The 22,404-nt window shown below is 35.2% G+C and overlaps 1 protein-coding gene across 4 annotated transcripts in view; it reads left to right on the top strand.

The window, feature by feature from the left end:
• Positions 1–22,404, top strand: part of LOC128218748 (FERM, ARHGEF and pleckstrin domain-containing protein 2-like) — a 93,434-nt gene that overhangs the window by 40,355 nt on the left and 30,675 nt on the right. For all 4 annotated transcript variants that reach the window (XM_052926434.1, XM_052926436.1, XM_052926433.1 and 1 more), the window contains 7 exons: positions 4,758–4,855; positions 5,506–5,635; positions 6,158–6,245; positions 7,489–7,644; positions 8,628–8,788; positions 10,958–11,035; positions 15,670–16,013. In XM_052926434.1, coding sequence (XP_052782394.1) covers positions 4,758–4,855; positions 5,506–5,635; positions 6,158–6,245; positions 7,489–7,644; positions 8,628–8,788; positions 10,958–11,035; positions 15,670–16,013 — 1,055 coding nt within the window. The remainder of the gene's footprint in view (positions 1–4,757; positions 4,856–5,505; positions 5,636–6,157; positions 6,246–7,488; positions 7,645–8,627; positions 8,789–10,957; positions 11,036–15,669; positions 16,014–22,404) is intronic.

Here is a 22,404-nt window from a genome sequence, read left to right as displayed (position 1 = left end):
AGTCGTGCAGCGTCGCCAACGGGCCAGTATATACACTCCGGTATAGTAGGGGTGGTCACCGAGCCCGAGCCACACTGTCTAAGGGGCACGTGCAGTTGGCCATTAATTTGGGGAATTAGCTGGCACAACTGCGAGTTACCGTTTAAGTTCAGATCACGTTTAATGGTTCACTTTGATTAACAACTCAAGTCCAATTAAGATGTTTAAAAGTTGGTTCTTTATTAATTCCACATTTAAGTTGAATAATTAACAAAGATATATCCAAAGACTTAATTATTTAACAAGAAACATTCAATAGTCCATGTGATATATTAAGTTATGAAAGTAAGTGAATTAATTATATAGTCACAAAAAAAGTAGTTCAAAGATATTTCCTTAGTAAAAGAAGAAGTACAAAGTTCCTAGTCTATATGTTTCTCTAATGTATATATTTCTCCTCCCTAAATGAAAAATGTACATACTTATATACTAACTTAAAGAGTAGATTAGTTACCAATCAGAATTAAGTGATAAAAATAAAATTTACAATTAGATTAAGTCTGAGATAATTGAGAAGTGTCAAAGTCTCAAAGAGTAAGGTTTATGATTATGATCTGAGATAATTAACTGATAATAATTAAGAAGAGGAAGCAGTAAAATCTTATCAGAAATGTCAAAACACTCAATTGCAATTAGAATGACTGACAAAAGTCTCTAGGAAATTATGAAAGTAAATATCATAGAAAAATAAGATGTAACCAAAAAAAGAACAATAAATTTTCTAACAGAATTTGAAAGAGAAAGTCACACGGTGACAAATATATGATTAGAAACTAAGTGTTTTGATTGGCCTGTATATTTAGCCGGCCAATAGGCAGAATGGAATCACTGAGGCATGTTTAAGGATAAGATAAATATTGAATACAATCCCAGGTTGCGATTTTAAAACGTACCTACGAGGCAGGAAAAAAATAAACAAAGTTAATGTTTAGAAAGAACACTCCCTTTGACAATACCTTGACAGTTTTCCTTCTCGATAGCATTCTCTCTTGACATTAAGATTGCTTGTTTTATTCAGCCTAGTAGGTATGTTTTGAAATTGAAACCTGACACTTAAACATTGATCTTATTTGCTATTTTCAACTTCCTGGAGTATGTACAAAACAGGCGCTTGGAAAGCTATTAAGACATGAATAACTTTAAGAAAATGGTACCGTAAATGTCCTATTAAACGAGCATGCCGTCTTTCTATGGGTCTTCTGATTCTGCCACATGAACAAAACTAAAACAATAATCTTAAACTCCTAAAAGTGTGAAAACCCCTGAAGAAAAGCATTCTTATGGCCGCCATTTAAGAATTGATGGCTAGCAATGAACGTTGGTGTTTAGGTAGCTATATGTGGAGAGCTAGGTTGGGATTGCTTTTGAGCGGGATGGGATCGAAGTTTAGGTCACTGTTACTAAAAATAGAATAAAAGTTTCCTTTCAAGAGCTTTAGTTAGCATTGATGGAAACTAAAACATACGGTAAGTAACTCGAGTAATTGTCAGTTGGTCTCTTATTGATAAACGTAAAGATAAAGGCTGCTGCTTTCTTCTAGCACGTACAGAAAATTAATTGGAATAATTTCTGTTTGCTCATATTAAAAACATGGTTTCGCCGCATTTCTGCATTTTTATTTTTGTTTTGTTTTTAGATACTTCGTTTTTTGGTTGGCCAGATGACGTTATACATAGACACATTTTGGAATGGCCTCATTATGAAAGAAAAAATACTTTTTCGAAGAGAATATCCATGTTATTCAAATTATTTTGCCTATCTCTTAAGGATTTATCGCATTTGTTCGCAGTTTCATGCTGAATAAATGGAAGAGGGAATGCAAGTTAATTCCATGCAAACGCTAGCACACTTCTTGGAAATTTGCAAACATGCCCTCCTGTGTTTATACAGCATGAATACGATGTGATCAATCCTCATATTTATATTTTAAATACTTTTTCATCATGATTAAAAATAAGCATAATCTTCTGCAGCTGCGTATTTATAATACCCCTGCAAACAAAAATTGTACTCTGGGGATTATATTGGAGTCACCATATGGTCGGTTGTTTTGTTGTTTAAACGGTTAATCGATCAGCAAAAGTTTGTGAAGCAAAAAACTCCTGCAGTTTGAGTGGTATCACTCTGATTAATAGTACACAGATTGCAACGACAATGGGTATTAATGCATGACGGTTTTTTGTGGCATACAGCTATTTCATCCTAAAGAGAGTCATGTGCTCTTCTGTATGATTTTACAAATTCAGTTACGGGGGGTATATTGGGGTTTGTGGAGCAAACTTAGCCCACTGTTTGAGGGGTATCACTCTGATTATCGGTACACAGATTACATCGCTTGGCGTATTTCATGAACAATGGTTTTTCTTCTTCAAGAGTTATGTGCCTTTGTATATGAATTTAGGACTTTCAGTTATATTTGGGGTTGTAGGGTGAACTTTGCCCACAGTTTTGTGACAAACAGCTATTTTGTCTGATAGAGGTATTTGCCCTCCAATAAGATTTTACACTTTTAATTATATTGGGGTTTGTGGAGCGTTTTGCGCCCACAGTTAAGAGGTATGACTCTAATGATCAGTACACAGGTAACAATGACAATGGGTATAAGTGCTTGGCATTTTTTTTACGTGACAAACAGCTATACCTGTGCCAAAAAAGGTTCGCTAAAGCACAGCTAAACTAAAAGCTTAGCTTATACATCTTATAGAGTTATGTGCTCTTGAATATGATTTTGCACTTTCAGTTATATTAGGGTTTGTGGAGCGAACTACGCCCACAGTTTAAGAAGTATTATTATGATTATCAGTACATAAATTACAACAACAATGGGTGTTAGTGCTTTGCATATATTCGGTGACAAATGGCTATTTCGTCTTATAGAGTTATGTGCTCTTGAATATGATTTTACACTTTTAGTTATATTTGGGTTTGAAGAGCCAACTATGCCCACAGTTTAAGCTGTATCACTTTGATTATCTGTACACAGATTACAACAACAATGGATATTAGTGCTTGGCATATTTTCATGAACAAATGGCTATTTCTTCTTAAAGATTTATGGGACTTTGAATGTGAATTTAACAAAATTATATTGGTACAGGATTATATAGACAATGGGTATTAGTTTTTGGTGTATTTTTTGTGTGAAAAAACTGCTATTTCGTCTTATAGAGTAATGTGCCCTTGAATATGATTTTACACTTTCAGTTATATATGGGTTTTTTGAGCAAATAGTTTACTGTTTGCCCACAGTTTCATAGATTTCACTATTGCTTGATGCGCATGACTACCATGGTGTTTGCATATTGTTTCTATTATTGCCATTTAAATTTAGAGTTATGTGTTTTAGTCGTTAAATAAAGACTATTGACAATAAAGAATAGCAGGTAGTTGTCAAATCATATCTCATTAGTTAAATGATGTCACACAAATCCAATTAGAGCGTACTATCCAAAATGACATCATAACCAGAATATGAACGTCAAATTTTTCATTGTTAGAATGATGTTGCGCTAATCCAATGGAAGCGCACCCATATTGAAATAAACAATAACCCATATTGAAATAAACAATAACGTCATAATCCCTTGTGGGTTAATCAATTTGAACTTCCAAGTTTTATCTATACAAAGAACTAGACAAATGTGGATGTTGTTATATATCTATTTTCATCTACCAGACGTTCCCCATGGAATAAAACATTATTAAAAACTTGTTTTAAAATATTAAATGTCAAGTTATATTGACAATGAGAATATTTCTCTTTCCGAAGTTTGTACTTCTAAGAAAACAATTGTTTAAAACAGGGTGACAGACTTTAACCTTTCCTTTAAAGTCAAAGTTGAACTTTTATGAAAATTTATGAATGTATATATGGCATTCTTAAACAAATGTGAACTTCAGGATGTATGTCGGCATTTTATTTTTTTTCATCAAATCAATGTGCAAGGAAAGTCATACATGGAAGGATTCTATTTTTACTCTGCATACTTTGATATAATTATATGCACTCTGGTTTACTGACTTGATATTTAATTAGTATTAAAATTACTTTAGAGCTTTTAAAATAGTTTCTAACAAGCTGTTTCATGTACTTATTCTGTTTTAAGCTACCTGTACTTAAGCATCCATTGTAAATTCAAAAGAAGTTTTAAGGAAGTTTGAAGGATCCCCCCCCTTCAAGGAAGTTTTTCTCTCTTCTCTAGGTACCTTTATGCCTTGCAGTTAAAAGGGACCTTGCCTATGGTGTTCTAACATGCAGCGACAATACAGTGGCACTGCTGGCTTCTGTTGTACTTCCAAGGAGGTTTTTAAGAAGTTTCTAGGATTTTTTTACCTGTATTTTTGGTTCCTATATCCCAGTGAAAAAGGACCTGGCCACAGTTGTTTTAACATGCAACTACAATACCATGGCACTGCTTACTTTCAATTATCTTCAAAGGAAGTTTTGTTCTTCTATTTCAGATGTATACCTCTTTGCCCTGCAGGTACAAAAGAACGTGGTGAGAGGTGTCCTAACATTCAGTGACAATACCATGGCACTGCTGTCTTTCATTGTACTTCTAAGGAAGTTTTAAGGAAGTTTCTAGGTATTTTTTCTCTTTTAGATACATATATGCCCTGCAGGTGACAAAGGACCTGGTTGCAGGTGTTTTAACATGCAGCTACAACACCATGTCACTGCTATCATCAAATATATCAGTTTTATTCTTCTATTTCAGATATCTATATGCCCTGCAGGTGAAAAAAGATCTGGCGAAAGGTGTTCTTACATGTAGTGACAATACCATGGCATTGCTGGCCTCTTACATTGCTCAAGGTTAGCACATTAATAACAGGGATTTCTAAGACATATTTCTTTGCTGTAATCGGAGAACTAATGAAATTTAATAAGTTATTGAACTACAAGTTCTGAGGTGACTAACCTATTGTAACATGAAGTAAAAATGAAATTTAAGACACTAATGGTTGAATATTCTTCAAGATGGAGAAACCCCTGGAAAACATGATAACATTTCTTGAAAGTTATTTTTCAAATATAGTTGTAAACAGTAATGTATTGCATTTTAAACCTTATCTACCAGAACAAATGTTTATTAAACTTTGTCATCATCGGGAGACATATAGTTTTCGCTCTGTCTGTCAGTCCGTCCTTTTGTACATCACACTTCGTTTCTGCTCAATAACTATAGACCGCTTGGACCCGTAAACTTAATACTTGGTATTCAGGTTGGGTATGACCAGTAGATGACCTCTAGAAGGTCAAAGGCCAAGGTCAAGGTGACGTTGAGAAGATCCTTTGGGTCCAGGAACTTCATTTGGTCATGGTCACTGTTAGTTTTTCACCAGTCCAGAAGTACGAAGTTCATGTCCATTATTAATTATTTTTCAGCGACGACTACACAATTGTGGAGACGAGCACATTTACAATAAAAACGATCTCTACTTTTATGTATTGTTTCTCTTTAGCTGAGGTTGGCGATTTCCCAATAGAAGAATATGTGGACCACACATATCTCCGTGATAACGAACTACATTACCTGCCTAGACAGACTGAAGAACTTGAACGTAAAATCATGGAGTACCACAAACAACATGTGTATGTACAGTGGTTTACTTTAAGGCTAGGGAGTAGTTAGCCTGTTAAACTGTCTAGGTAGTGTCATAGGTAGTATTCTATGGATTAGTTACCGCAGGGCTTCTAATCTGACTATTTGTTGGTTTTGACCTATTTTGAACACACCGGACCGATTTCATCAACAGAAAATGGCTAAGTAATTGGTTCAAATTTTTCGTTCAAATTTTTTTTTTGGTTAAAAATGGCTTAGTCAGTAGAGAGTGTAATACACAAACCATGTTTGTCCATTACACATTGTTACATACCCCATTAAACATGTCAAGATAACGAAAAAACCCGACTGAACCAGTGCTAATCTGTTACGATGATCAATGATCAATTTATGATAATAACTTCCAGGAAAAATGTTAAGTTTGACATTAATCGATTCAGCATCAATCAATTAAGTTTACTTCCCTGGATCGCATTTCTTAGTTCTATAAATTAAGTTACAATTCAATTTTATTACATACACTTTACAATAATACTGAATTGTCTTCACAGAGGTGAGACCCCATCAGAGGCTGATATAAACCTGCTGGACACAGCCAGGAAAGTCGAGCTTTACGGAATCCGCATGGTCCCAGCTAAAGTAAGTGCGATAAAAACGATATTAGTCGATTTAATAATTAATTATAATTTCCATGGTAATGTGTTTCAGAAATGAATAAATAAGGGCTCCAATGTCTCTTCTTTTTTTTATATATTTTTATGTCTTGCCCCTGTAGTATTGATTGATTTAATTTTTGGCTATTACTTGAAAATTAGGTCACTATCACAATACACATGGTAAACAAATCCGATATTTCTCTTAACCTTGAACTGACAAAAGAATGGTTTTATATGTTATGTCATGCCCCAAATGCCATTATTTCCACACTCATACTGACTTCTACCTGCAAAATAGACTCAAAAGAGAGTTTCTTATCAGCCTTTGATAGCTGTTTTTACAACCAAAATATAATTTATAAGTATATGCTCAGTGGAATATTTTCACACTTCTCCTCTTCTCTGTTTTCACATCCCCCCTTCTATATTTTCACATTTCTCCCCTTCTATATTTCAAAACCCCTTCCCCTTCCATATTTTCACTCACCTCCCCTTCTATATTTTGAAACAGTCCTTCTATATTATCACACTCCAACCCTTTTCACACAACTCTCCTTCTAAATTTTCAAACTGCCTCTAATTCTATATTTTTTAAACCCTTCCCTTCTATATTTCCACACTCCTCTCATTTCTATATTTCCACACTCCTCTCATTTCTATATTTCCACACTCCTCTCATTTCTATATTTCCACACTCCTCTCATTTCTATATTTCCACACTCCTCTCATTTCTATATTTCCACACTCCTCTCATTTCTATATTTCCACACTCCTCTCATTTCTATATTTCCACACTCCTCTCATTTCTATATTTCCACACTCCTCTCATTTTTATATTTCCACATTTCTATATTTCCACACTCCTCTCATTTCTATATTTCCACACTCCTCTCATTTCTATATTTCCACACTCCTCTCATTTCTATATTTCCACACTCCTCTCATTTCTATATTTCCACACTCCTCTCATTTCTATATTTTCAGACCTTTCCCTTCTGTATTTTCACACTCCTCCCCTTTCTATATTTTCACTCTTCTCCCCTTTCTTCATTTTCACACTCATCCCCTTCTTTCATTTCACACACACCCTTCTTTATTTGGACACTCCTTTCCCTTTCTTATTTGCACAATCCTCCCTTTCTTTATTTTTCTCACTCCTCCCTTTCTTTATTTTCACACTCCTTTCTGTTATATATTTTCACACACCTGCCTCTTCTATATTTTAGGACCATGAAAACGTATCTCTGAACCTCGCCATTTCTCATTGCGGCATTCTCGTGTTCCAAGGAATGACCAAAATCAACACATTCTCGTGGGCGAAGGTGCGCAAACTAAGCTTCAAGAGAAAAAGATTCCTCGTCAAGCTACACCCAGATCATAATGTAAGTACAAAATTAATGTTCAAGTGATCATTAACTTTAATAGCATATCTTATCACATAGAGAATGGCAAACTAACATGCAATCCAATCAATCCTGTAATTCCTCAAAATCTTTCAACATGTTCAAATGAAACTTGGTACACACTCATGTTGCAAGAGACAATACACACATGGTAAGCAAGGACAGTAACTCTGGCTCTAATAATTGTTGAGTTATGGCCCTTGTTTGACTGTGTAAAAGAAACTCATGTTGTCTGCTCTTTGTCATGTTTTTTATAGTATGATTAATTAATAAAATTATGCTATATATTATAGGACTTTTTTTTCGTTTTTTTTACTTACAAAACTGTAATGTTGAAGCTAACACAAATGTCACATAACTTAAATAAAAGTAAAATCACACCAATTCTATTTCCATGGTTTAACTATTACATGGTTTTGCAGAGAAAAATAAATAAACTTATAACAATGCTATAGACACTCCTCTAAGCTTGACATAGTTGAGGGTTTCCCTGCTAATAAGATCGTCCTTGATTTGAGGAAATAAAAGTTTCATTACATTATGAATGCACAAAGGATCTGGGCTAGGCAACTCATTGTATGGCATATGTTTTATTACATTAAAGGTGCATATAGTTTTCTGCGTTTATATATTTTTCATAATTTTTCTAAGTATAAAGAACTTTCGCCAGTGCTTGAAGACCTGAATTGATTAATTAATCAACAAGAAACAAAGTTCAGCGATGTGATTTGTCCACATATTCATGGATATCAGCAGATCTTATGGCTTTTTTTTAACTGATAAGATAATCTTAACTGGTTGCTTTTGTTTATTACTTTATTTGTTGTTAGTATTGACACTCCGATTTTGCTTCAGCGGCAGGACGCTTCACCCACTTTAACCCTCATGTCAATCTCAGTCCTGAGGGTGATTTTATGGCTTGAATTTATTCCCAATTATTCATCCAATCCACAATTTTTCAGGGCTACTACAAGGATCTTGTTGAGTTTTTCTTTGATTCCCGAGACGAGTGTAAGACATTCTGGAAGAAGTGTATTGAGCATCACGGGTTTTTCCGGTGTCAACGGGTGAAAAAACTTCCCCGCAACAAAACTCGTGTCGTCAGTCGAGGGTCTTCATTCAGGTAGGTGGGGGTGTTCTCAAACAGGGCATCATAGATTTAGAAAATTAAAAAGTAAAAATGCCTATTAGCAAACATTAACCGGTTTAGTGTTTGAAATTATATTTTGTGTACTGATCCAGTCTGAACCAGCCTCTGTTTAAATCAAACAATATACATGGTTAAATTCAATATAGGCTTAAGAAAATGATAGCTTTATTATACCCCCGACAAACAAAGTTTGAAGGGGGTATATTGGAGTCACCCTGTGGTCGGTCGGTCGGTTTGTCGGTCGGTTCGTTGCAATTTACCTTGTCCGGAGCATAAATTAAAAACTACTGGATGGAATTGGATTAAACTTCATACAATGATAGAGCATAATGAGAGGAAGTGCAGTGTACAATAACCATAACTCAATTCTTGCTTATTACTGAGTTACTGCCCTTTGTTACTTTTTTTTGTCCAGAGCATAACTTGAAAAGTACTGGATGGAATTCATTGGAACTTCATACAATGGTAAAGCACAATGAGAGGAAGTGCAGTGTTTAAGAACCATAACTCTACTTTAGCTAATTACTGAGTAATTGCCCTTTATTTGTTGTTTTTTTGCTGTCAAATATTTTTCCGGACAATAACTTGCAAACTATTACATGGAATTTATTAAAACTTGACACAATGATAAAGCACAATGAGAGAAAGTGCAGTGCACAAGAACCATAACTCTATTTCAGCTAATTACAAAGTTACTGCCCTTTGTTACTTTTTTCTTGTCCGGAGCATAACTTGAAAACTATTGGATGGAATTTAATAAAACCTCATACAGTGATAGATCATAATGAGAGGAAGTGCAGTGTACAATAACCATAACTCTGTTCTTGCTTATTACTGAGTTACTGCCCTTTGTTACTTTTTCTTGTCCGGAGCATAACTTGAAAACTATTGGATGGAATTTAATAAAACTTGATACAGTGATAGATCATAATGAGAGGGAGTGCAGTGTACAGGATCGCAATTCTATTTCAGGTAATTACAGAGTTACTGCCCTTGGTTACTTTTTCTTGTCCGGAGCATAACTTGAAAACTATTGGATGGAATTTAATAAAACTTCATACAGTGATAGATCATAATGAGAGGGAGTGCAGTGTACAGGAACTGCAATTCTATTTCAGCTAATTACAGAGTTACTGCCCGTTGTTACTTTTTCTTGTCCGGAGCTTAACTTGAAAACTATTGGATGGAATTTAATAAAACTTCATACAGTGATAGATCATCATGAAAGGGAGTGCAGTGTACAGGAACTGCAATTCTATTTCAGCTAATTACAGAGTAACTGCCCTTTGTTACTTTTTCTTGTCCGGAGCATAACTTGAAAACTATTGGATGGAATTTAATAAAACTTCATACAGTGATAGATCATAATGAGAGGGAGTGCAGTGTACAGGAACCACAATTCTATTTCAGCCAATTACAGAGTTACTACCCTTTGTTACTTTTTCTTGTCCGGAGCATAACTTGAAAACTATTGGATGGAATTTAATAAAACTTCATACAGTGATAGATCATAATGAGAGAAAGTGCAGTGTACAAGAACCGCAATTTTATTTTAGCCGATTACAGAGTTATTGCCCTTTGTTACTTTTTTCTTGTTTGGAGCATAACTTAAAAAATACCAGATAGAATGTAATAAAACTTTATACAATGGTACAGCACAATGAGAAGGAGTTCAGTGCACATGAATCATTACACTAATTTAGCAAATTACAGCGTTATTGCCTTTTTCTGTGTTTTTTTTTATCAAACTTTTGTCCGGACAGTAACTTGAAAATTACTAGATGGAATTTCATAAAACCTCATACAATGATAAATCATAATGAGAGGCGGCGTTCGGGGGTATTAATCACCTTCAGTGATAGCTCTAGTCTGACCTATTTGAAGATTACTACCATCTCATTGGACAAAATATAATTTCAAACACTAAGAATAGAGAGTTCACTAGTAAAATAATCATTCAAGAAAATCGCCATTCATCGTATACTATCTATATATTCAACAAACTGTACAGAATAATTTATTATAGTGCATTTATAATCTTGCGGCACTTGATGTCATTTGATTTTATGCTTTTGATTCTTAGCACAAGATTATTCATTATAGTGAATACATAAAAAATGTTCCATTTCTGTAAATCTACAGGTACAGTGGTCGAACCCAAAGGCAGCTATCGGAGTATGTGAGGGAAAGCTTTACAGGCAAAAGACCGCAGTTTGAAAGGTCAGTCCCCCATTTCAGGTCTCGAAATGATATCTAACATATCAATATAACTTGAACAAAATGACATAATTTTAATTTGGGAAACATTCTGTTCAGATTCTTAACTTACCCAGCCTTTGGAAATACATATTTTAATTTCTATAACTTGCAAAGAAAGTATTATTTTTGAAAATAGAATTATATGTTTAATAAAATTAAGACCTTTGGAATGATATAAGATATTTAATTATGGACATTATCCATTATGTTGAAATGTAAAATGATTCAGTAATGTTTTTATGTTTCTTAATCTTTACTAATGCAGGAATTAAAAAAAATACACGTATTTCTGTTAATAAAACAAAACATGTATATCATTCTATGTTGCTGGTTTAACATTTTTTTTAAATGAAATATCATATTCTGAACAATGTTGTTGTAAAAGGTAAAAAGTCTTGCACAATCGTTTAAAAATCCATTTCTACGTTATAAGATCAATAATCATTTCATTGTCTTTTTTCCTGTACAAAGAGAGTAAGTGTAAATCGTTACATGTTTATAACCAGTTGGCTAGTGTAGATATTTTTACCAACATGTTTTTTCCCCTCTAATAAGCTTATTTTTCCAAGAAAATACCAGTACTTTGTATAAGTTACATTGGGCCAGTTGTTCCAAACTTTAAAATCATTACTGTTCTGGAAGTTTAATGGAAACACGTTTGAACTGCTGTATTTCTTACAAGAACTGTTTCATCTTTACTTCTTTATATTTAGATATGCTAACACATAATCAGATATAGTTAACGTTTAATAGTTAACAACAATTTTGTTAATCATGTGGTTAACTTTAACAAAGCGATGAACAATCAGCCCCTTGTCTTATATAGACTGTTCCAAGCCGCATTGTTTTCAACAACTTATACCTAATCATTGTTTTTTCCCTGACCAACTTAGGGTCGCAGATCAGCATCATTTCCAATGCTAAAACACGTCCTTTTTTCCCTTAAATGAGCAAGAAAATTCCCAAATTCCGTTCCAAAAATCTTATCGCCTTGGTCAATAGTGATTTTCGGTCAATATGACAGCATATTTTCTAGCTAAAAAGTAAATAATTGTATATTGGTTAACCTTAATTATGTTAAAAATATATAATAATGTATGGTGTATTTCTTGCCCAAAAGAAAGGATATACATATCAGACGTTTTTACTTAAACTGAAATGAAATATAGCCCGATCTATATATAGACACATTAATATGACAATGAGTGATTAAACCATCACATTTTAGTCTTCATGCTCTCAGACTGCAGACATTTCAGACATTCCAGTAATAAAACAAATTGTTTCTTCTGAAAGAATATCAATGTCATTGATGAAGGCTATCTTCGTTTTCCATTCTTTTGCAGAGCTTTTAAGCATTCGTAATAAAACGATATTCAATATGTGATGTATATTCTTTTATGAGTGTAGTTACTCGCAAGCATGCAAATTGGTTAACGTAAAAGAAAATTTGAAGGCTCTCGTATTCCGCATGGCGGGTCAGAATTGTTTCCACTCGTTGCACAAACGTAGAGATTGATTGGGATCATGGATTAAGTGTCATGGTGTCGTTGCCATGGTAACAGTCTCAATGTCCGAATTTCGTTTTTCATTTCCATGGCTATGCGCCTCGGTTTCTGAAGGAAATTTTTGTTCCTGCAGTTTTTTTCTAATAAGATATGGCATTCAGAAAACTTCTTAGGCTGGCTTTTGTGGAATCCTCAAATCACAAAAAAATGTGATATATTTGGAGATGAAGCTCATTTTCAGAAGACTCAAGCCTGACTAAATTGTTTCATTTCTTTATTTAATAGAAATACTTGGAAATGTCAATATTGATCAAAGTAATATCTTCTGTTCTCAAAAAGAGCTTGCTTTTGTTACTTCATTATTAATTTTTGCTATTGATTCTGAATGAAGGAAATAATATTTGAAAACAAAACAATACATAATCTTTTAGAATACAACCTACATTTTCAGCCAATAGAACTGCAGAAAGGTAATCATTAATTACTAGTCTTAATCATTAAGAATTTCAACTTTCGTGGGTGTTTAAAGTTCCCTCTACTGCCACTCATCTGATACACACTCCTTGCGTCAGATTTTGTGTTGATAATGTGTCAGCCAATCAGGTAGTATTATAAGACAGTAAGATGACCTGAAGTTATATTTAAATAACTAATTTACTTCACTCATTCCGCCCATTTTTAATCATTGAAATGTTACTTAATGTCCTCAAATGAATTAGTGCGTAACTTAAAAGAAATGTAACATGAAATTACTTGTGACGTGTATTCTAAAGGGGTTATTGGTACTGCATGTTGATCTGGGAGGTCAATTTAATTGTACTTGACTCTCACTGATTCTTGTGGATATTGTGGTCACTTCATTGGTGCTTTGTGAAATTCGAATGGAAAAAAAATTGCCTCTTCAATCAAATTTGACCGTCTGGATTAAAATGTGGTACCAATAACGTTATCATTCATTTTGTTTGGTTTTAAACTGAATGAAGAAAATTACATAAAGTAAATATTATGTTTCTAAGTTTGAGAAATTTTGAGAAATAACTACATTTTTGTAGCCATGTTAACCTACAAAATATATATGTTTCTTCAGCACCATCATTGTTCTGAGTTCTTTAATAGAAAATACAAGCCAATCATTTATTTCTGTGGTGTTCAGACTTTCAATTTTCGCCATTCTCCAGAGAGATAAAAATGGCCGAATTTCCTGGAGTTTATTAGATTAAATAAGACCAAACTTTGTAACTTGATATATTGGGGAACTTTCTCGCTCTTTCTTTGCGTGAAAGTTAAAGTAACACATGAGCTGTTTTTGTGTTGTATTGAATTAAGGAACATTTAATAAACAGTTTGAGAAAATGTAATTTTCTGTTTTCGAAATGTCTTTAAAGTGATACTCTCACTGATTTCGTGTTGGCAACATTTTTTCATATGGCAATATTTTCATATTTTTTTCGAATTGAGATATTTTAATGACTTTCATGAACAATCATCAAATCTTTGTCCGGTAAGTGCAGTGGTTAGGTAAGTGGTAAGCACACCCGCTTCTCTCCAATCCGATCAAGCTTAGATTCCCAGCCAGTGTCATCAAGCCAGAAAAGTGACTTTACTCCTGGTACTTTCGTCACAATCGTTGTAAAATAGTTAATGTTCAAACTAAAAACCAATCAGCTACATATAGGTACTTATTTTACAGAATTCTATTTACTAAAATATTTTACATAACCCAATTTGAACTTATTTTTGAAACAATTGTCTCCAACAAGAAATTTAGCAGTGTTTGGTTTTTCTGTAAGATCGAGCCAAGCACAATCCTATTTAGTGATCAACATTATCTTTTGTCCAATGAAAGTTTTGAATAAATTTATTACAGTAAATCAACAGTTAGTCATTGTTGATTTAAAACATGTGAAGTGATAGATATAAACAGTGGCTGGCCCATTTTGTTGGTAGTTTACACAAAAAAATGTGAACCACTAAAAAGTAGGAAAAATTGTAAGGGTGTACTGACAAAAAATAAATGTTTACATGACTGCATTGCATCAAACCATTTATTTTTGTGAGTACATATTAACAAACCTTTACAATTACTTAAGGGAAATATGTTTGCCAAATGATTAAGGAAAATTAAAATCCTGCTGTGAAGAATTGTTGAAGATTCTCTGTGTTATATTCAGAGTTAGTAATAGTCTATTTGACATCAAACTGATTAAATATTGGAAAAAGAAATTATAAAATGGAAAATAATCGATCAAATTTACAATAATGTTATTGTTTTAGTTTTGATGCTTAATAAATTGGTCAACAACTTCACTGTGAGTGACATATTTCTTGAAAAAAAAGGTTCTGTTAGGAAAGAAATGTTTTTATACATTTTAATAGCAACATAAACCAGAGATATAAGCTATTGAGGATAGCTGGTTGTATCAGACAAATTTATAGGCCAACTGTTAAGAACTTTGTAAAGGTTGTAAATCGTTGTTAACATGGTTGTTAACTTCGGGGATGTGTTTGTCTGTGGATTTGCAGATTTCCAATTGATCTAAAATGGCTGAAGTAACCAACATCAGTTGTTCCTTTATTTCTTGTTACTAATGACACTCCAGTTTGCTTCAAATTTGCCCTCAAAAGGGCAACTTTAAAAGCCTGTTTACAACGGGCCAAATTTGAAAGTCAACAATGATGACATTGAAACGTCTTTAACTTTAACAAAGTTCTGAACATTTCAGCAAATGTTTTATTATGTGTTACACCAATTACATTTAAACATCAAAATTTGTCTCATTTAATATGATTTTTCAATGTTTAAGTGATGGCATATATAGTTGACAAGGGAAACTGAGTGTAACATAAACTACATGAAGATACAAATTAAACATAATAGCCCAAAATAATATGTTTAAAGCTAACAAACTAACATACAAAGTACTATTATAAAGAAAAAGAATTGCAACCGCATTTATCTGGTCAATAACATACTATCAAAATTTTTACATAACATACTATCAAATCATTAATATACTATTCCATCATTAACATAATAACCAACGTTTACCATTCTGTTCAATTTAACATATTGACCGATCTTTTCAGGACGGTAAGTGGGCGCATCTCTAGTCGAAGTTCAAGCGTCACCCCTAAGATTTCTGCCAAGATGTCGTCGCACAATTCCGCTGATCTCCACAACACGTCAGCATCCAGTGGTTCGCACGTTCTTGACCAATCACTGGCCAGCAACCAGCACGTGGTTAGCGAAAAGGGTGATCACACAGACGGACGAAGTGAAAGTTCAGGCAGTCACTCTCTGCACTCTCCCAAGCTGGACAGAGCTGACCGAACACTCAGTGAGGAGATGGTGCCTGTTGCCGGGGGTGCCATGTTGGTTGGCAACACAGTCGCAGTGGTAACAGTAGAGGATAACAAAGACATGGATCAAGGTGCCTGTAATTTCGAACAGTTTACTAACATGTACAATATCAATACTAACCTTGATGACGTTGAAGTTAATGATAGCTACTTAAATGTTGTAGGTACTCCTAATAGTCTGTCAGCCAATCAAAATGCATTTGACATTGACAAGAATGAACTCAGCCAATCACAGGCTTCGAACAAAAGTGAGAGTTGTGAAGTGGATATAGAGCCCACAACTTCCATATCTTTACCCAGTGATCTCAAGGACTTTGCGAGCAGTGACCAATTAGAATCAGGTTCATTTCCCAGTGAGGTTAAAGGTCAGACTATAAGCATTGACCAATCAGATCTGTCCTTACATTCAGACATTTCAGCCGAAGAAATGGCAGACATAGAACCATATTTACACACCATTTCCAATGCAGGATATGCAGACTTAGAGAGTATTGTAGAAAATGTTGTTGAACCACTACTTAGTGTAGCTAAGTCCTCTCTACTATCTTGTAGTAATAATTTAGATAAAAGTTTTATTTCTCATGAAGTTAATATTTCAGAAGGGTCAGAGGTGAAGGACATTGTTGAAGTCAGTGATAAGGTTACTGACCTTGATGGTGGCAATAAGGGTCAGGGGTCAAAGGTCAAACAGGAAGTGGTGAATGGAGGGGTTATAAGGGAACAGGTTGAGGTTACAGTGCATCCCGAGCCTGTAGTTGATAATAGTTCTAAAAATAGATCAAGAAAACACTCGCGGAAACATTCACACAGTGTTAGTCCTGATGTTACAAAAAACTTGCCACATAACAACGTAAACAATATTGAGCCTAGCTCATGTATTCTTGCTGCTGTTGAATCAAAACTTTCAAATACAGATAGCGATTTAACTTCAGGTGTAAGTGATGAAAGTGTTTCTAAGAACAGTTCAGAAGAAAAAGACTTGTTTGATGATTTTCCATACTATCTACATCGAAGGCACATTATGGGAGATATGGAGAGGAAAAAGGAAACGGAACTTTATACAGCCCTGATGAATGCCTTGAACCCAACAGCCACTAAAAGTGAAAGGTCAAGAAGGTCACGCAGCATGAAAAGGGCCCCCAATATGCAAATAGAGGCATTGAAGGCTGATGAGGTGCCTTACCAGCCAAGGTCACTGTCTCTGCCAGCGAAAAGGAAATCTTCCCAGTCCCCGGGTCCAAGATCACCTAGTTGTCAGGAATTCTCCAACAAAAATGGTCAAGGTCAGGGCCAGACAGGGAGTACAGAGAGCATACGAGGCAGGGCAGCCACCTCAAGGTCGACTAGAGCTTCAAGGTCACCATCTGGGAGCAGAATGATCGAGGTGGTCAATTATCATAACCTTCCTCGACGGGATAACTACTCAAGCGTAGATGACACTGCTAGCCCTACAGAAGAAATTGACATTCTTTCCCAATACTTCTGGCATAGGAGTCGGTCACCTTGTGTAAGGGACGACAGCCATGATTCCTTCTCAGAAAGCTATGAAAAGGGTAATGACAGCTTTGTCCAACCCTCTCCTGCCACTGATTTGTCCTTGGATGACAGTATAGGAATGCATCAGACTCCTAGTGAGTCTGATTCCCTCGCAGGAATAAGTGAGGGGAGTTATTCGCTCACTCAAAGTTCTGCATCTTTAAATGTGAGTGAAACATCACAAGGAAGCTACTCGCTGTCAGATTTGAATCTTTCAAGGGATGACATTGTAAATGAGATGAAGAGAATGGAGAGTATTGAAAGTGTAGTTAATGAGATGAAAAGGATGGAAAGTATTGAAAGTGTGGGTCTGTCAGCTGATAAGATTAAGATTGAGGACCTTGATCTTCCATTTATGGATGATTTTGGTGAGAATGACATTTCTGAGAATCAGCTGGCAAATTTACAAATGTGTAACGCTATGCCGATGACAAAGGACTTGAAGGAAAGGGTTGAATCTGGGGAGAGTGATCTGGTTAATTCAGTAAGTGAAGAAAATATGAACACCGATGTTAGTGAAGAAATCAGTCTAGACTTGCCAGTTGATGAGATGGACAATGACATCAGTGAAAGATCTGATGTCAATGAGAAGCTTGCTGGGTATATGTACAATGAAAATACTGCTCATATCAAAACTGTAGTGCCAAAACCAAATAATGGGAGACCTGTGCTGAAACCTTTGGAAATTCCTCAAAAACCATTTGTACCAAAGTCGTCCAAATCTCAGGCAGATGATGAATGGGAATTGTTACTTCAACAGCTGAAGGATGATGAAAACAACAGTCCTGATGACCTTAACCCTGCTGATCTGCTAAGGTCATTCAAGGAGGAAAGGTCAAGGGCAAATTTACCAGAGCACAAGGTCAAGAGGCCACTCAGTGTTGAAGAATCAGAGATTGAAGAACTGGACAGATTGCTTCTTGAGACAACAAAATTTAACAGTGCTAAGCAGGGCGGATTTGGATATATGCATCAGTCAAATCAAGGAGACATACAGTTTTCCACATTCAAACCTACATGCAGTCCCAGACCTGGGAGGTCATCATTGGGTCAAGGTCGACTAATTAAAGGTCACAGGGATGGAGTAATGACCGTGTCTTTGTCACATGATGTGGAGGATATCCATTTAGAAGACAAACCAATTGGTCTGTGCATGCTTGAGAGGGAGAGAGAACAGTCTGCTTCCAATAACTCCTTATCTTCACCGAGGCACGCCATGATCAGAAGAAGCCCAAGTCCAAGAAGACTTCAGGAGTATTCAACCAGGGGTCATAGAGAGTTCAAGGTTGGTGGGAATGACAGTGACACTGACTCTGAGTGTAACTTTGAGAAAAGACACAGTTACCATGGTGAGACTTCTGATAGTGTTGATATTGAAACTAAGAGAAAGCGGATGGAACCAAAGCGAGTCAGTTTCCATGAGACAGTAGAAGAAATTACCACAGAGGCTTACCAGACATCAAGTTCATCAAGTGATGATAAGAGTGGTGGTGGTGACAAGGACTCAGATATTGGATCTCCAGATACATTCACATCTACCAATACTTCTGACCTGTGTTATGATGCGGGGGATTCCAGTCCTGGTGGGAGTCAGAATGTTGCCTTTAGCAGCGAATCTGATGTGAATAATGTTGAATCTGATGCGGAAAGCAGTGAGGAAGACGAAGAAGACCATAATGAAGATGAAGACTTTCTGAAATTTGCCCAAAGTTTGTCAGAGTGTGGCAGGGATGGTGCTGCAGACTCAGGTGTTGGGGAGTCTATGACAAATACAACACAAGTGTCACCTGCTGAACCACAGGAGCATGGAGGCAAACAGTTCAGGAAGGAGGCAAATCAGGACAACTGTGTGGATGAAATAGATGAAGAGGAAGATTGTATTTACAGTGGGGATAATGAGGATGATGATGAGAAAATCACATACTCCTCCTCTGTGGTGAATGGCCAGCCTGATTTTGTGGTAGAAAAAATTGAAACTGGGTCAGTTGAGAGATTTGAAGAGGGGTCAAGTTCCAGCGATTCCGATCTAGGGCCAACCAAGAAGGATGAGGTCAAGAGACCAAGTGTGGATCCATTAGAGTCCCTGGAACAGCTACATGACAGTTATATGTCCTCCAGTGATGATAGCGTTGAAGGGGAGGTAACTGGCTGCCAGTCTGAGTGAAAGTATTCAAGGGAAATAATTTAATTCCTGCTGAGATTGCGTTGAGTATGTTCAGGATTACTTGTTCACTGAGGAATGTTTTGAAGGGGAGATATCTAACTCCCTGCTAGTGAGAGTATTCAGGGCAGATAATTTAACCGTATTGAGTGAAGGGCAAGTTAATGACTTCTTCAGCTGCAACTGGCTGCCAGTCAAAGTGATATTATCCAGTGGTCCTTATAACTGGTCATAATGGGAATGTTCAGGACAAGAAAATTCCATCCCAAGTGAGAAGTCAGGTTGAAGGTAACTAGCGTCAAGTCTCAGTGGGTTTATTCAAGGAAGGTAATCTTACCTCCAGTAAGGAGAGCTGTAAAAGAGATTATTGAGACTATGAGATTATCATAAGGGAGGTAGATATATCCAGAAAGAAGTTGAGGAAAATGAAATGAATGCTGGAGTCAGAATGTTTAAGTGTTGCAAATGTGAAAATGAAAAAAGAGTGTTGTTCATAGGCAGATCAATATATGAACTTTCAAAACTGCTTGGTTTTGACATTAAGTGTCCCTGTGTCAAAAAAATTGTCTTTTTATTTTATTTTTTATTGGAAACCAAACAATTTACTATCAATCTCTTTAGACAATATGAATAATTATACACCAAGGCACAATCTCCAAGGATTAAAGATTGAATATTTATTCTGTATGGGATATATGGGTTTATGTGCTAATTTGTATTTTAGAAAGAATTTCCGAGAAGATTTTGAAAAAAAGTGACATGAACTACTGTGGTTTAGAGTTTAGTTGTGATTGGTACATCTTTAAAAAAAAAAGTTTAGTATTACACTCATAGCCCTGGTGTTGTTATTGTTGTTGTTGTTAATGTTGTTGCTGTCATAATGCATTACTAAAGAATCGATTAAGACTTTCAAATGAAACTTGGTACCATATACATGATATCGAATGTCAAGCAAGGCAGGTAACTCTGACTTCAATATTTGTTATGTTATGCCCTATATTCAACTAAAAACAAGGGTGAGAGTGGTATAGATTGCTTCTCATCCAAGAGGTTGTGGGTTTGATCCCCACCAGGGGTACCCTCTCATAACCTCTCAACTTGGACACCAATACTGGTTTTTGCCCAGGAAACGGACTCGATCATGACTCTAGAAGCTGTCTTACAATCAGACTAAAAGAAATTAGTATAAACTAACGGAAAAACAACAGAGGAGTGTTTGCGTTTGCTCTGCGGCGCTCTTGTTTATTTCTCAGTTCTGTAGCTAAATAATTATTGAACTGCTGGCATAGGTTTAGACTAGGTATTTCTTTCTTTTTCCTTATTTTTTTGTTACGCTTTACGTACTGATGTCATTTAAGATTGCATTCCAATAGAAAATAGGTATTATGTGAGGAGGATGGAAATCATTATGTTTTTTCATGATACAGATTTCTTTTATATTTTTGTATTGCAATATTCATCTCTCTTTGTAATAAAAAAATATTGTCTGTTAAAACTGAAATAGTTTCCATGGTTACTGCTGAGAAAAGAGTCCTATTGAATTGCTCTCCAAATCGTGGTTTATTTTGTTCAGAAATTATTTCCCTAGAAAAGAATATTTTTAACCTGATCCTTATAATCTGTAGATCCAAATCCTCATTATACAAAAATGTGCTCAAAATGTTAAATGTCTTCCTATAATGGTTTTCAAAACTGCCAATATTATAGGCTCAAATTAATTGTTTGCAATTATTATCAGACTATTGACTTCAAATTTTATTTTTGACTCAAACTATTTATTTCCATTTTTAGCTGTAGTATTTGTTGCATATTTAAAATGAATAGCAAAAATTATTGGCACGGATGTCTCTAGATTTGACCAGTGGATGTTTCTAGAATTGACCACTGGATGCCCCAGTTGTTCATCAAACAATCAGTTTGAGGGTCAGAGTGGTCAAGTGGTATAGTTGTGGGCCTGTCAAGCCCCGCTAGGGTTTGCTTCTCATGACCTCTTAAAGCTGCACTCTCACAGATTGAACTTTTGACAACTTTTTTATTTTTTGACTTGGAACGTGCCAATTTTTGCGATAATCCATGGAAACCAGTTATATAAGACTGCTGACAAAAAACTAAATCGCAGATTTGTATATTTAAGTTCAAAAATTGATGTTTCATGCATTTTTCTTAAACCGTTAGTAACAGTTTAAGCCATAAAACATTCATTTTCGAATGGAAATATGAAAATCTACAATCTGAGTCAGTAGTATTATATCATTGATTTGCAGATATTTACGCAAAAATTTGCCCTTTCCAAGACAAAAAATAAAGAAGTTGTAAAAAATGGTAAATCTGTGAGAGTGCAGCTTTAAAATTGACACACACCAATACTGATTTCTGCTCTGGAAACTCAAGCGTGATTCAACAAGCTGTCTACTTTTTTGGGGGTGGCATTGGGGGGTGGGGGGCAGGGGGCCTGGACCAATTATGATTTTAAAATTTTAGCAGCCCTGGTTAATAAGAAGAGACATGAGTCCAAACACACGATTGGGTATGATGTTTTAGAGCGTTATTTTTGTGTGCGTGCCATACAGTAATTTACAAGAAAATTATACCAGTATTTTTAGAAAAAAGTTGTTTCAAGCATTTCCTTGTGTTTTCTCACAAAAGAAATGCCAGATTGTTGGTATATATATTGTTCATGCAAAATGTTAAGTTAGTATTTATTTCTTTTATCTGTACTTTTTCAGATGAGTAAACTATATTGATATTAAATAGTTGTCTATGTT

The sequence above is a fragment of the Mya arenaria genome, chromosome 15, assembly GCF_026914265.1.
Source record: "Mya arenaria isolate MELC-2E11 chromosome 15, ASM2691426v1".
In the NCBI taxonomy this organism is placed as follows: Eukaryota; Metazoa; Mollusca; class Bivalvia; order Myida; family Myidae; genus Mya; species Mya arenaria.
The sequence above is the reverse complement of the archived record's forward strand: the minus strand, read 5'-3'. Positions and strand labels throughout refer to the sequence as shown.